This window comes from Petromyzon marinus, chromosome 21 (genome assembly GCF_048934315.1).
Source record: "Petromyzon marinus isolate PM22_M1 ecotype Great Lakes invasive population chromosome 21, UKy_Petmar_22M1.pri1.0, whole genome shotgun sequence".
NCBI classification, from domain to species: Eukaryota; Metazoa; Chordata; class Hyperoartia; order Petromyzontiformes; family Petromyzontidae; genus Petromyzon; species Petromyzon marinus.
This window is the reverse complement of record NC_133687.1, coordinates 6,204,047-6,220,235: the sequence shown is the minus strand read 5'-3', so window position 1 is coordinate 6,220,235 and position 16,189 is coordinate 6,204,047. Positions and strand designations below refer to the sequence as shown.

The following is a 16,189-nucleotide window of genomic DNA, read 5'->3' as shown; positions in this document are numbered from 1 at the left end:
ACGGTGAGAAAACCGCAGAACCCGGAGGAGACCCATGCGGAACAGGGGGAGAGAATACAAACTCCAGACGTGTCGTGGTTGGGCACGAGAGGGGCGACCACTGCGCCACCGCTCTTCTCTTCTACCGGCGAGCGCGAGGGCCCGAACCAGGGGACGACTCTCCCCGCCAGTCTGGGACTCACCCCTCTGGCGCGACACGCGCTTTATCCTGCGTGACTGCCCACGTGACTGTCACCCCCCACCCCGTCTGTCCCCCACCCCCATGACACCTCCCCACCCTCCGCCCCCCGGGACTGATACTCCACCGCACTGCCCTCTCTACTCTTTTACAGCTCCCCCACACCCTTATCAACCGAGTCCCCCCCCCACCTCCATGACTGTCACCACCCCTCCCCCGCCCATGACAGCCCCCCACTGTTAATTTCCGTCCTCCCCCCCCCCCCCCCGAGACTGGCTCTTCAACCACCTCTCCCCCCTTTTCGTGACAGTCCCGGCCCGTAATAACTCCGCCACTCCTAATTAACTGCCCCCCCCCTCCACCTCTCCCGTCAAAGTTGCCCCGACTCGGAATGTGACAGCCGCGCTAACTATACACGCACCTCCGATGAGCACGGTTGGCTACGTACGGTTCAAAAGAAGGTCAACATCCATAATAGCAGGACCTCACGGAACCTAAACGCGCGTTTAGAGTATTTGGCTACTGCTATAAATTTCGACGTGATGAGTCACTTCGTTGAGCTTTCATTTGTGGCTAGGTCACTTCTGGAAAAGAACTACATAGCTCCCTCGGCTTTATCTGGTTAAATTAAAAAGGTTAGATTTGTTTAAATCAACCCAAGCAGCTCCTTTAAAGTCACGTAGGTACATGTACCTGATACCATTACAATAATTGAAGAATTGCTCCAACAGGGACTGAATCCTGATGTACCAACTTTGGTAAGACACTACCTTACCAACACTTACAGTGAGGGAAAAAAGTATTTGATCCCCTGCTGATTTTGTACGTGTGCCCACTGACAAAGAAATCATCAGTCAATAATTTTAATGGTAGGTTTATTTGAACAGTGAGAGACAGAATAACAACAACAAAAATGCAGAAAAACGCACGTCAAAAATGTTATCAATTGATTTGCATTTTAATGAGGGAAATAAGTATTTAACCCCTCTGCAAAATATGACTTATAGGCCACTCCAGGACCTTAATGTGCTTCTTCATGAGCCACTCCTTTGTTGCCTTGGCCGTGTGTGTTGGGTCATTGTCATGCTGAAATACCCATCCCCGACCCATTTTCAATGCCCTGGCTGAGGGAAGCAGGTTTTCACCCAAGATTTGACGGTACATGTCCCCGTCCATCGTCCCTTTGATGCGGTAAAGTTGTTCCGTCCTCTTACCAGAAAAACACCCCCAAAGCATAATGTTTCCACCTCCATGTTTGACGGTGGGGATGGTGTTCTTGGGGTCATAGGCAGCATTCCTCCTCCTCCAAACACGGCGAGTTGAGTTGATGCCAAAGAGCTCCATTTTGGTCTCATCTGACCACAACACTTTCACCAAGTTGTTCTCTGAATCATTCAGATGTTCATTGGCAAACTTCAGACGGGCATGTATAGTGTGTTCCCAATTGTTTTCTTGGTGACTATGGTCCCAGCTGCCTTGAGATCATTGACAAGATCCTCCTGTGTAGTTCTGGGCTGATTCCTCACCGTTCCCATGATCATTGCAACTCCACGAGGTGAGATCTTGCATGGAGCCCCAGGCCGAGGGAGATTGACAGTTCTTAGTGATTCTTCCATTTGCGAATAATCGCACCAACTGTTGTCACCTTCTCACCAAGCTGCTTGGCAATGGTCTTGTAGCCCATTCCAGCCTTGTGTAGGTCTACAATCTTGTCCCTACTTGATTTGATGCTTTCGTGACTGCAGGAATTACTCTTTGTTTTTTTCGGTAAAGTCACGTATAAATAAGAAATAATAAAAATAAAATTACATAATAGTATACATACGACGTTTCGATTGCAACGCAAGCAATCATCATCAGGTATAGAAGAGCTAAATTTAAGAGAGAGAGGAAACACAGAGAAATGGAGAAGCACATCAAATTGAACAAGATTTAGTAAAATTTGGAAACAATATAATGCAACACAGAGGGTCGGTCAAAACACAATTAACGCATGGTCTGGCTGATTACGTTATTTCAAAGATTGCTCAATTATAGGTTAAGAGTGATAGAGTACAGACACAGACACATATATAGACATCCAAGCAGAGAGAGCCAGCACAGAGACACACAGAAAGAGACACACACATGGGACAAATGAAACAATGCTTCTGAGTCGAAGCCTTAAATAGAGGGGAATGGAGGGGGGGGGGAGCAAAGGAATACAAATTAGCATGGACTGGGAGCCACCGCACACAGACCATTCCCCACCCCCACCAACACAGAGCGGAGATTTTTCAGATATAACAAGCTCTCGACAGTTCAACGAGACAACAGCTTGGCGAGAGCCAGAAGAGGGCGGCGAGCGGCTGGCTCCAAAGGGCCCCGCGATCAACTGAGAATGGCGAGGCTCGCCGAGTAGCGATGTATCAACGAGCGTGAGTTCAGAGCTGAAAGACGAAGTATCGCTCAAAGACTTTTATTTCTACATCAAGTGCCAGATTCCAGCTGCAGCGCGACCAGCGCCACCAAGCAAGAGCGTCTGCTGCCAGCGGCCAAGCGTGTGCCGACTCGGCTCATCCAGCAGTGGAAAGAGCCTGACCAGCCGCCCGTGAGCAAAAGAGTCAGCGAACCAGCGAAGAGCGTGATCGTTCGCATCTCCACAGAGAGAGCGCGTGCGTAGCTACTACAGCAGTGGAAAGAGCCTGCTGCTGCCAGCGAACCAGCGGCCAAGCGTGTGCCGACTTGGCTCACCCAGCAGCGGAAAGAGCCTGTATCTGCCAGCATGAGCAGCCAAGCCGACGCCCCGAACAAGAGGACAAAGCAGTTCCTATCACCCTCCCCCACACTCACACCCTCACGACGCATCACCCGGCGTCTGCTTCATGAAGACACACAACACGCATATCGGGACAATCAAGAAGAGTGACATTCCCAGGTGGTGCATTAAATATCACTTGATCGTGAAGAACATTGCTGCCATTGAGTTACGTGGATAAGGTAATTTAGAAGCAACTCAGTCGTACATTTTTTCGTTTTCTTTTTAATGGCATAATCTTGCCAATGAATCCATTGACGTATACTTTTGCCTTTGGAGAATAATAATTGCTTTGACTTCCCTTTCGCATGAATATCATCGGAGGAACTTTTAAGGACTTTATTCGTATTTTCCATATGCTCGTGGTACCCAGAGGAAGTAATCAATTGTTCTTTTATCCAATTAACGTGATTATTGAGGGTTGAAGAGATGGATCAATGAAATGAACATCGCTGGTAACACTGTGCTGACAATTTCAAGTACAAGAATTTGCATATTAGAGTGTTAAGGTTTTTGTTTAGAATAGCGTGCATGCATGTTTTAACGACTCTATCACAAATTAAGCTCGCGTTACGCGGTGGAATTAATCATATGTGCGGTTGCCAAACTGAAACAACGCAATCGTTGATGTTTGCTGGGTTGATGCTGTGTTGAAAATTCCAAGCTTGAGGGTTCGCATATAATAACGTTAAAGTTTCGTTTAGAATAAAATTGATTAACGCAGAAGTGGTTGCGTGTTTCTTTCCTGAAGTCCATGCATAATCTTATTTACAAGAACTGTATTCTGCGTTGAGATCTGAATTTGGAGACCTGACATAAACACACTAATACACTCAGTAAATGTTAAATCAAGAATAAATGTATTGCCGAGCGTTAATACGAAGTTAAACAACGAAGCGAGTTACACTGGCATAACTTCATATGATTAATTGTCTTATTCCGATTGACGATACGACTCTTGTCAGCGAGGCGGGGCCTAATTATCATAACGGCTTGAATTAGCATAATCACACCCACTCACATGAATTAATAAGATATCTCGAGTTAGCATAATTTATGCACACAATTACATCAATTAACACAATTTCGGATCATTACATAATTTTCAAAATTTAATTAAATTTGTATTATTTTCATCAAAATTTTCATAACCGACATATACAACAACAGGTCGCTTCGGAAAAGGAGCTATATAGCTCAGTGGGACCTTACCTAGTAAAATAAAAAGTTTAGTTTAATATTTCAAGGAGGTTTAAATTTTGACTTAAAACCTTCGTGACTGCAGGAATTCATATTCTTGGTTCTTTCGGCAAAGTCACGTAGATAAAAAACAAATAATAATAGAAAAATGTAAAATAATAAAATCAAAAGGAGGTCGCTGGATTCGAACCATAAACCTCTTCCAAGAGGCGAACTAAATGGACGTGGTGGCAGTAGTGATGACACTGTGGTGCCACGACCGTGGAGCAGCTTCGCAAGTGTCACGATTGTCCACTACCCCCCACCCTGAGCACACGCACACACGCAGCACTTGCACCCACGTCGTCTCCTGGCGGGGGATTAGCTGGCACATTGGGTTTTAATCCGAAGGGCCCCGAGAGGGAGAGTCCCACAGTTTCCCGGTGCCAGGAGATTGGCCGACCCTCACAGGACAAGTTACATTGCAGTGCCCCTAAATTGGCTTAAAATTGTATGGGCGCAGAAGGAAAAGGTTGACTGGGCCAACCGCAATAATTTATGCACGACATTGGGAGAGGCTGAGGGTGGAATATTAGGCAAGAAGGGCAGACCAGTAAGTTAGAATTAATGAGCACGGGAGAACAATGGGTGAACGGAGCAACAGCACACTCTGTGGCACTCCATGTAGAGAAGGTCGAAAGGCACAATGGCGCAGGTAAACGCACGATTGGACGTGCCGTACGTCACCGTGGGCCTTTGAAGTGAGGGGATTAGGCCACGGTAGAGACGGTGGAGAGGGACGATGGTGCAGGTAAGCGCACGATTGGCTGCGCGGTACGACGTCACCCTGGGCCTTTGAAGATTAGAGAATAAAAAGAGTAGCCTAGGACGATTTTAGGGGATTTGTCTTCAGCCTCCGGGCCATCAAGACTCACTCCCTGCCGTCCTACCTCTTCGAGCCGCTCGCAGCATCCGTGTGATGCCAGCGAGTGCTGCTACGAGGCAGTGATAGGTAACGTTTTCTGTCGTCCTTCTCCAACTCTCACAGCGTCCGTGCGACGCCGTGAGTTACAGCTACGGGGTAAGTGGTAGGGCGTTTGAGTGACTGTGTTCGTAGGAAGAATTAGGCTAAGCTCTTCTCGCAAAACGTTCCCCGTCCAGGTAGTGTGTATTTGCGCCGTTAACAAACTTTAGTACGGAGTAATCGGTGCAGTGTGATTTGTGTGTGTGTGTGGGTGGAACCTCGGCGTGGTGTTGGTAATTTGAGTGTGTGCGAGGCGCACGCCTGTATTGAAACATAGACGGCCGCCGACGTGCAAGCAGCCATGCCGCGCGAGTATTAAGGCGGGGGCGGGGTGCATCAAACCCGCTCGCCGACGCTCGCGCATGTTTACGCGCGCGCGTGTGTGTGAAACGAGCGCCTGCAGGGGCACGAGCGTTCACGCCACCGCGCGCGTTTTTTGTTGTTGTTGTGAGGTGGTGCACGCGGGAGTGTGCGGGATAACCCCGGGCGGTGGTGAGCCAGCCAGTGAGCTCTGTCCCTCAGAGGGCACTGGCGCGGGGGGGCCGATCACCCGATCGGCGGGGGGCCCGGCGAGAGGCGACCAACGAGGGGGAGGAGGGAGTGTAGGGGGCGGATGTCGCGCCCCGCCCGCCAGCGGGGACGGGGGGCGGGCATCTATCTCCACGACACTATCGGCAGCACACACAGCACAAGATGTGTAGTTAATAATGGCTGAGCCAGAGGTGTCGGTCTTCCCCCTTCTCGCACCGCCACGTCCACCCACACGGTAGAGTAACACCACAGCTTTTTGTAATTGTTTTGTTATTTTCTTTGAACCTATCTACGTGACTTTACCGAAAGACGCAAAGAATATGAATTCCTGCAGTCACGAAAGCTTTAAGTCAATATTTAATTATTTATCAATTAAGCAATACATATGTTGCACTTCCAGAATGTTGAGTTCGGTTTCAGACTGGTGGCTACAGATTTATTTATTTCTTCGCTCCCTGCACGGTAGAGAGGGAGCACTTTGTTGCGGCGACTTCAAAACCGGGTTTATTAGCGTAGACAATTACAGGCTCTGCACACACAGGGGCACACGCTTCTTTTGGTGCTTCCGCCGGTGCTGGCGCTGCCAGCGCCACTGCCGCTGGCAGTTCTGCTCCTGCTGATCGCACCTGCGCTGCCGGTGCTGGCGCTGGCAGTGCTGCTGCTGCCGGGTTCCGCTGCTGCTGCTGCTGCTCGTACCAGTGCTGTCACGGCTGGTACTGCTGCTTCTGCTCGCGCTGGCAATGGTGGTACTGCTGCTTGTGTTGATCGTGCCCACACTGCTTCTGCTCCTCCTGCCGCACCCAGTGGTGTTCACCTGGGCTGCCTTTATAGAGGGTGCCCCCCCCCCCCACCCTGCCTTTGTCTTGGCCAGGACCGGTCTCAAAATCCTCTAGTTGTGATGCCTCTTGAGCAAAATGAACTCCCCCCGCCCAGACCTAGGGGTTTCACTGTATTGTCTCGCACACATTCTAAAATAGGAGTGGAGGACTTAGCACAATCCATTGTGCTACACGTAACTAAGTATAACTCAAAGCAAGAGTCAGGTTCCAACTAAGTAAATAGACTTAAATAATGGCGGCCCAACATTTAACAATATTAACACTGCAAATTATATCAATAACTATTTGATACTATTATATTTGCACACTATCACACTTATCAAACTATTAACAAATAAGTGTACCTATAAATCAAACCTGTAATGTTGACGTGCTGGCGTCACGATTGTCCCCCCGATACAGATCTCCCTCTCTTCAAAATCCTTAGGGAAGACATCTCATAGCATTAATCTTACATATTTGATTTGTTAAAATATGAATAGAAATTCAACCATTAGCTACTTTTGCAAGTTCACCTATATCAGATGTATTTTATAAATAATAAATTATTTTATTAAGGATGGCGACAAATTAAATTTTAATAGTTAAGCAAAATCTATGCCAGCTCACCTCTTCCAGTGGTCACGTGACTCTTGCAACTGAGTCACGTGCCTTCCTATTCTGAGAGGTTGACGAAGGGCGTGGCCTATCCTAAGCCAACCGTGACCCAGAAACATTCACAAGGTTTAATAACCACTAATGATCTTGTACTGCAAATATATGCACCATCTATTTAGTAACACAACCACACCGGTTACGCAAGGTGATAAGCCTCCATTTCTTTGTCGCATTGGCTCGGAATCACTTTCATCAGGCAGGTTGAGTTCGACTTTGTAATTCTCAGGCTCACCTGTATCTCTGTTCTCCGGATTGTTGTCACCTTGTGTCTCTCGGTGTGGTCCTGTGTGTCTCATTGTGACTCACTCTGCCTCCATATTTCTGTCCCTACGTTTATCTCTATCTCTCTCACTTTGTGTCTGTGTTACTGTCTCACTCTGTGTCTCTCTGTGCGTCTCTGCTTCACTTTCTTTGTCTCTGATTCTAGGTTTCTAGTTAATAGTTGTTAAACAATAACACGCTAAATGCCACGTCCATAAAAAATAGAAATCACACAGACATCACTGTGGTCAATAAAAAATTCCCTATTTAGATGCCTCGGCTGAAACTCCACGAAATAATGTAGAACTTAAAATTCCAAAACTGTTATGCTTCCAATGCACACTGAGTGTGGACTGCGTTGAGCGGTGCAGGGCCGATAGCCCAGGGGCAGCCGTCCTTGAGGAGACGTCTCGCAGGGAGGGTGCCCAGGCAACCACGTGGGAAACTAGACGGAACAACCTCACTTGGTGAGTATTTTAACTTAAACAATTTTTCCAGGTGCAGGTTCTTCCAGCCCGGGGAGCAGCACGTGATTTCCGGGCAAGGTGCTGCCACCAAACCCAAGCCCTGCCCCTTTTCTAAAACACTCTCTCCTTACTTCTCCCCACTCCCTGCCTTAACAACCAGGTCCTACTTGACTATCTGCTTCATACCCCGGACTGTGGGGGTGAAATGGTCGAAGCGGGAGGGGCTAGAAACGTCGAGGGCTTGCGACCTGAGTAGCTACCCATTGCAGGTATCACAGTGGTCTCTGCTAAAGACGACCGAGTTACCGAAACAAAGGGGTGGCACCCAGAGGTCGGCGACGAAGCGGAAGGTGGTGGTGAGATCGGTCCAATACCAAATTTTTATAAACGCGACGCATTGTCTGTTCACCAAAAGAATAATCTATACTTGAACCGAACGGACGTGGGAGTGGTCACATTGTTAGAGTAATATCTTGACAGACGGTCAGATGTCAATATTGCATAGAAGGAAGTTATGGTGAAGCACGCCCCATCCTTCACTAGGCGAGGTTGGCGCGCCTCACGTTCCGCAAACGCCATGCACATGTGAACACCAGGCGGAAGGCCTGACGGAAGGCCTGGTTGAAAGCTGGGTAGAGGATGGGATTGAGCGCTGAATTCATATACGCGAGCCACGCAGTCGACTCCCACACCCAGGGTTCAGCCAAGAACCCCGTGAATGGGTCGAGCAGGGTGAGTGAGAAGTAGGGCAACCAGCAGGTGACAAAGGCCCCCATGATTATTCCCAAGGTTTTGGTGGCACTACGATCCCGTCTCTGGTCCGTTCTCTTTTCCGGTCTTGAGTTGATGTCGCAATGTTCCCATGCTACGGACGACACTGGGACGACGTTGCGAACTGCCCGCGCCTGGCGCAGTGCCACCCGGTAGATGCGCATATACGTGACCACCATGACGAAGCTCGGTACGAAGAAGCAGTAGGTGGCAGCGGCAATGGCGAAGGGGGCGTTCATTAAGAGGACACAGGCGTCTGGGCAGGATGAGGCCACCAGTTCCTCGATGCCCACCGTGTTCCACCCGAGCAGGATGGGGCCCACGGCCAGCAGGGCCGAACCCACCCAGCAGATTGCCACCAGGGCGGCCACGCGACCGGCTGTGAGGCGCTGGTCGTAGCGCAGGGGGTCGCAGATGGCCGTATGGCGGTCGAAGGCGATGGCGCCCAGGTGTGCGATGGAGGCCGTGCTCAAGAGGACGTCGAGGCACGTGTGCACCTTGCAGAAGGTTCGCCCGAAGAACCAGCAGCCGTACAGCGAGCGCGTGGCGCTGAACGGCATGACCAGGAGTCCGACCAGAAGGTCCGCCACGGCCAGAGACAGCGTGAAGGCGTTGGTGCGCGTCTGGAGTTGTCTGCAGGTGGGTAGGCGGGAGGGCAAGAGTCGGGGTTGTTAGCCTTTTGGTAAAGCTGCACAATTTCTGGAAGGCTCAACTGGGACATGTGGTGAGCTGGAAGCCTCTCCCTCTGCCCTGCCTACGTCGTAATGCCCACACCCCCACTTGATCACGAGCCACACACACAGAGAGTGGCCTCTTCGCTGTTTCTGACAAGAGCCCTGCCTACTCCTCTGCAAACTCTGCCCGCTACTCAGGCAGCTCTGTCTGTATGAGTTCAACATGATTTTAAAACTGGGGACAAAATACCTATTTTCCCCAATACATTTCTTGGGGGATTTGGAGACAAACTTTCTGGAAACACTGGGATTTTCCAAGGCAAACCAGGACGTTTTTTCGTATTGTAAACACTGGACTTGAACAGGCATGCACGGCACCCTGCACGATTAATAAAGTATACGCGACTAGAGGACACAGGAAGTCAAGCAAGCATACAAACCCGGTGCCTCGTGGATAACTCAATAAACACATGGACACAGACACACACAGACAATGGGGAAGGGGACACTGTTGTTGACGAGCTATGGAGATGATTCCTGTTTAATGCATGGTGGGGGTTAAACATTCCTGGCCGAGTCGATAATCACGTTTCGAGATGTCCATAGAGGCAGGCTTTACAAAGAGTGGCGAATCTTTGGTGCCCATGCTTGCTGCCACTTCTCGTCCTCGTCACGTGAAAGTTATAAAAAAAAGGCCGTGAATTTTATGGAGCCACCCGTGCCAATTTGTGGTCCAACCACCCATACACTGTTCCTGCGGCTAGGGCAGGGGTTTGCAACCAAAATAACAAGATCCATTTTTTCTCTCGAATTTGGCACAAAACAGAATATTTTAAGAGCCGCAATGCACGTGAAGACATACATACATATATAGCGTCACGAAGCAGATATGTAAAGAGCCGCATGCGGCTCCGGAGCCGCACTTTGCAGACTTCTGGGCTATGGGGCACAGCAGGGCCGCAAAGAGCCACTTGAGTGGAGTGTGTCCAATGGACCTCCAAGCGAGCCAGCAGTGGGACCTGCTCCAGGCTGCCAGATGCCCTCAGGAAGGAGTGGTCGCTGCCACAGTTCCCACCAAGAAACAATACAATGGCACTAGGCCGCTTCTGCTTAAGGGTCAACAGTCAATCAGCAGAAAACTTACATAACCCCACCATCCAGAACATTAACGTTAGACCTATCAGGCGTATTATGCGCCTGTATGGATGGATGTTGAACTTCTTTCGCACCGTATGTAGCCAACCGTGCTCATCGGAGGTGCGCATGTCAACGACGTTTGGGAAGGGCCCACTTTATTGTCTTAAAAAAAAGCTTGAAATTAATGTGGCAGGTGGGTGGTCGGGATATATCGTATATTTTGTGTATGATGTCATGAGAGGGATCATTGTCAAAAACATTGATGTATCGAAAAAAAATCGAGTTAATAGATACAGGGGCGGAGCCAGGGGTGACATTCTGCGTATAAGTGTACGACACTCGGTCTGGAGGACTCCGTGCAACTGCATTGTCAGAGTGTGTCGCCAACCGATGGCGTCTAGTTCAACAGCCTGACTCTCTAATCATTCTTGAAATTAACATTTGTTGAATGTCACCCCGGCCTGAAATCCTGGCTCCGCCCCTGAATAGATATATCCTTGTTTTTCCCCATCTCTCAAACATGCCACTGGCAACGGAGGCGAGTATTTGGTTGCTGTAAATTTCCACATGATAAGCCACTTCTGAAAGGAAAAAAACAACTCTATATAGCCTCAGTGGGCCTGAGCTGGTAAAATGAAAAACAAGCTTAGTTTAAACACGTTACCCCCTTTGACCCTCACCTGAATAAGGCGATGGAGGCCACCACGAGGAGGTTGCCCATGACCGTGAGGGCGGCGAGAGAGAAGCAGAGAAAAGCCAGCGCCCGGCTCTCCTCGGGGCCCAGCGACGGCGCGGAGCAGTTGAAGCGGCCATCCTGGCTCAGTGAGCACTGCACTGCCAGGGTCATGACCTCAAAAACCTCCTCCTGCCTTGACCTCTGACTGATAACTTTGAACTCCGAGCAGGATTTGAACTTCACCCTTCACCCACGCTAACCTTTACACCCTTAACATTTTAACTTTTTAAAGTAAAAACTATATCATTCAAACCTAAACATTGCTGTAACTTTAACATTTCATCTTTAACGTTTCACCTTATACCTTTCACACTTAACGTTCACTTTAATATGTTATCAATAACCTTTCAACCTTCACCTCAGACCTTCTACCATTTAAATTTTCACCCTTAACCTCTTAACTCTCCGCCTTAGACCATACCGCACTTAACGTTTCACACTCAACCATTCACATTTCACTTCAAATGTAAATTCTCGCTCCTTTCCATTGAACTTTAAATGTTCATCGTCCAACTCTATCTTACTTATTTAACTCTACACCGCGTGACATCTCAACCCTTCACGTTTGACCTTAGACGTGTCCACTGTTAAACGTTAAAAGTGAACATTTCACCAACGATGTTTCAACTTTAATCTAAATTTTACTTTGACCTGCCCTTGATCCGAACCATGACACGGTCTGATCGCGACCTGACATGACCTAAAATTTACCTCAACCAAAATTGAACTCAACTTGGCCTGACCTTAACCCTTGCCTCAATCTAGTGCACTACCACCTCTACCAGGCAAGGGTTCCAGCAGTGGCAACAAAAGTAGCAGTAGTAGCAGCAGCAACACGAGGAGCAACAATGACATACGGAGCAGCAGTAACAGACAGCAACAGCAGTAATAAAAAAAAATTCGGCAGGAGTAACAAGTGACAGTAGTATATATGTATGTTTAACCTCTTTCGCGCCGTACGTAGCCAACCGTGCTAATCGGGGGTGAGGGGGAAGGAAACACAAAATCAGTTCTAAAAAAAAAAGAGTTTTCAATCGAGATTATTTAAAACTGCATAACACCAGTGGCTTCCTAATGGCGCAAGGAGGAGCGTTCCAGACGGCCGCAGAAGCGCATCTGAAAACGCCCAATGTAGTGACCGCCTTCGTTCGATGGTTAGCCGAAGCAACAGTAGCAAGTAATTGTCGCAACAGCAGCAGTAACAGCAGCAGTAGCAGCAGCGACAGTATCAGCAATAGCAGTATTAGCAGCTATAGTCGTAGCTGTAACACAGCAGCAAAAACAGCAGTAGCAACTGCAGCAGTAATAGCACTAACAACAGCAATAACAGCAACAGTAGTAGCAACAATAACAGCAGAAGTAGCAATAACAGCAATAGAACCAGCAACAACAGCAGTAGCAACAGCAGCAGTAGTAGCACCAACAACAGCAGTAGCAGCAACAGTAGTGGTAGCAATAGCAGCAGTAGCAACAACAGCAATAGAACCAGCAACAGCAGTAGCAACAGCAGCAGCAGTAGCACCAACAACAGCAGTAGCAACAGCAGCAGGAGTAGCACCAACAACAGCAGTAGCAGCAACAGTAGTGATAGCAATAGCAGCAGTAGCAACAACAGCAATAGATCCAGCAACAACAGCAGTAGCAACAGCAGCAGGAGTAGCACCAACAACAGCAGTAGCAGCAACAGCAGTGGTAGCAATAGCACCAGTAGCAACAACAGCAATATAAGCAGAAATAGCAGCGGGAGCAGTAGCAATAAACATGAATATAAAGTCGTTTCTCAATCCGCTGCTGAATGAAGTTCTCCCCACGTGACCACGCTGATCGTTCGGATATCGCTCGCCACGGATGCCAGCTGTGGCTGGGGAGCAGTGTGCTAACCGCTGCGCCACCGCTCCGCTCCCGACAGCAATAGCAGCAGCCGAAGCCTCGAGAGTGGGGTCTGTTGAGAAAGACAAGATTACAGAGTTAGTGCTTCAATGAGTGAGTGAGTGAATGAATGAAAGTGAATGAATTACTTATTCCAGTTGTAAGCAGTTGAGGGCAACTTCGGACAAAGCGACAATTCATCACGTCCTTTGCGAAGACTCAGCATTAAAACAAAAGTTAACATCGGGTGGAGCGGTGGCGCAGTGGTTAGCGCACTGTGCCACGGCTGCACAGCTGTCATCAGTTACGAGATATATAAATTATATAAATTAGTAACTGACAAATATGGTCAAACACCGCCACAAGTGGCAACGGCGTGGGGAAAACCATCATCCAGCAGTGGATTTTGACGCAGAGTTGTACACCATTCGAGCATTCGTTCGATACCGCGTACTTGTTTTGCAGGTAAGTTGTGTTATGCCTGCATTTGTATGATGCTCATTACGACTACCAGTGTTTATTCTTGCTGAAATTACCGACGAGAACATTCCATGGCTACGCCCATGACGAGACGAGACTCGTGATGCTTGCACAAAGACGCGGACTGAGCAATGAGCACCGGGGTTGGATTCCCTACTCGGGCGTCTTTCTGACGCGGAGTTCGTAGGCTCGCCTCCTGTTCTGCAGAGTGTGAGTGAATGGAGTTTGTATGATCTCCCCTTACTCTACAGAGTGTGAGTGAGTGGAGTTTGTATGATCTCCCCTTACTCTACAGAGTGTGAGTGAGTGGAGTTTGTATGATCTCCCCTTACTCTGCAGAGTGTGAGTGAGTGGAGTTTGTATGTTCTCCCCCTATTCTGCAGAGTGTGAGTGGAGTTTGTATGATCTCCCCCTGTTCTGCAGTGTGAGTGGGTGTGTGTGTGAGAGTGAGTGGAGTTTTATGTTCTCCCCCTGTTCTGCAGAGTGTGAGTGAGTGTGAGAGTGAGTGGAGTTTGTATGTTCTCCCCCTCATCTGCAGAGTGTGAGTGTGTGTGTGAGAGTGAGTAGAGTTTGTATGTTCTCCCCCTGTTCTGCAGAGTGTGAGTGGGTGTGTGTGTGAGAGTGAGTGGAGTTTGTATAATCTCCCCCTGTTCTGCAGAGTGTGAGTGGGTGTGAGAGTGAGTGCAGTTTGTATGTTCTCCCCCTACTCTGCAGAGTGAGAGTGGAGTTTGTATGTTCTCCCCCTGTTCTGCAGTGTGAGTGGGTGTGTGAGAGTGAGTGGAGTTTGTATGATCTCCCCCTGTTCTGCAGTGAGAGTGAGTGGAGTTTGTATGTTCTCCCCTACTCTGCAGAGTGTGAGTGGGTGTGTGTGTGAGAGTGAGTGGAGTTTGTATGTTCTCCCCTGTTCTGCAGAGTGTGAGTGTGTGTGAGAGTAAGTGGAGTTTGTATAATCTCCCCCTGTTCTGCAGAGTGTGAGTGTGTGGAGTTTGTATATTCTCCCCCTCTTCTGCTGTGAGAGTGAGTGGCGTTTATATGTGCTCCCCTGTCCTGCAGAGTCTGAGTGAGTGGCGATTGTATGTTCTCCCCCTGTTCTGCAATGAGAGTGAGTAGAGTGGTGTTTTTATGATCTCCCCTGTGCTCCCAAGTGTGAGTGAGTGAGAGTTTGTATGTTCTCCCAAAACTGCATGGGTGTTCTCCTATAGCTAAACTCCCCCCCCCCCCCCACACACACACACGTGTTGTGGAACCGGTATTTGACAAATATCCCAATGCTGAAGCATTACAGTACAGTACCTGCAAATTACTCGATTGGGATCACAGGCAGCAGCAGCAAAGATCGCCGGCAGCCCTCCTTAAAATAAAGTATCGCGACTCAAAAGAGGTTTTCGTGGGCGATTCTGAACATTTGCTATCGCGAATGCGCCCATCGCTCACCGTGAGCAATTTGCGGTAACAACGCGGTTTTTTTGTTGTTGCTCCGTTCAAAGAAAAATCGGCTCGGGCTCAATGATGCATCCCGTGAACAATCTGCTGCCCGTTATTCCGGTGTCCACGTGCTCGGCCTGGGGACCTCGAAACGGAGGAGGGCCCTATCTGGCAAGTGGAGTCATGAATAAAGAGTAACGTTCTTCGAGACACTCCGAGTCCGAAGACTCATGTTTTCAGGAGGGTCCTGCACGAGGATGCTTGTCCAATGCCAGTTGCGCCTGTGAAAAAAAGAGCTTTGTAGCTCATCGGATCCCTCCAGTACAAGTGAAGGTTCTGATTCTGACATCGTCCGCGCGTTTATTTGAGTAATGGGAGACAACCGGAGAACCCGGAGGGACCCGCTGCAGAACAGGGGGGGTGGGGGGGTAGAGGAATACAAACTCTGAGTCGTGTAGTCGTTAGGCACGAGTGGTGCAACCACTGCGCCACCGCTCCTCTCCACCGACGAGGAGCTCGAACCAGGGGACGACTCGCAACCCCTCTGGCGCGACACGCGCTTTATCCTCCGTGACTGCCCACGTGACTGTCACTCCCCACCCCCACGACACCCCCCCGCTCCACCCCCACTGCAATGACACCTCCCCACCCCCCATCTGCCCCCCACCCCCATGACAGACCCCCTCCCCCCGGGACTGCCACTCCACCCCACCCCCCTCTCTACTCTGTGACAGCTCCCCCCACCCTGATTGACTTACCTCCCCCCCCACTTTTAATTGCCTACCCTCCCCCCTGCCCCCCCGGGACTGCCACCCCAGCCCCCCATCCCAACCGCGTGAAAACTGCCCACACACCCATCATTAATTAACTGTCAAGAATTGCCCCCACTCTGAATGTCACAGCAGCAGCCTCTCCACGCCCCGTTCCTTACTCCCAATTCACTGCCCCCCCCACGCCCCACCACCATTACCCCCCTCCCCACCGGTCCTCGGGTGCCCGAGGGTTACGTGGTCTTCCACCGTCGCGCTAATTGGGGGACGGCGTTTTAATCGTTGGGGCGCCACGGTGGCGATGATGTCCGCTGGCTGGCCGTACGCGAACGCATTTGCGAGGTCGCGCGCTCATCATCATGACTCGTCGCGCGCAAAGTGCTCGCCACGCACG

General features: G+C 49.6%; 1 protein-coding gene across 1 annotated transcript; it reads right to left on the bottom strand.

Moving 5' to 3' along the window:
* Nucleotides 1-1,075: 1,075 nt before the first annotated feature.
* On the bottom strand, nucleotides 1,076-15,610 carry LOC116944453 (trace amine-associated receptor 365-like). Its single transcript, XM_032958072.2, has 3 exons — nucleotides 15,470-15,610; nucleotides 11,196-13,193; nucleotides 1,076-9,337 (listed from the first exon to the last, which is right to left on the bottom strand). The coding sequence occupies exons 2-3, from the start codon at nucleotides 11,360-11,362 to the stop codon at nucleotides 8,473-8,475; spliced, it is 1,032 nt and encodes a 343-aa protein (XP_032813963.1). The 5' UTR covers nucleotides 11,363-13,193; nucleotides 15,470-15,610; the 3' UTR covers nucleotides 1,076-8,472.
* Nucleotides 15,611-16,189: the final 579 nt, after the last annotated feature.

What these genes read in the sequence shown, in the direction of transcription:
- LOC116944453 (XM_032958072.2), bottom strand. Translation starts at nt 11,362, where the DNA reads ATGACCCTGGCAGTGCAGTGCTCACTGAGCCAGGATGGCCGCTTCAAC. An exon ending in GCCTCCATCGCCTTATTCAG is followed by an intron (nt 9,338 to 11,195) that starts GTGAGGGTCAAA and finishes ACCCACCTGCAG; the next exon opens with ACAACTCCAGACGCGCACCA.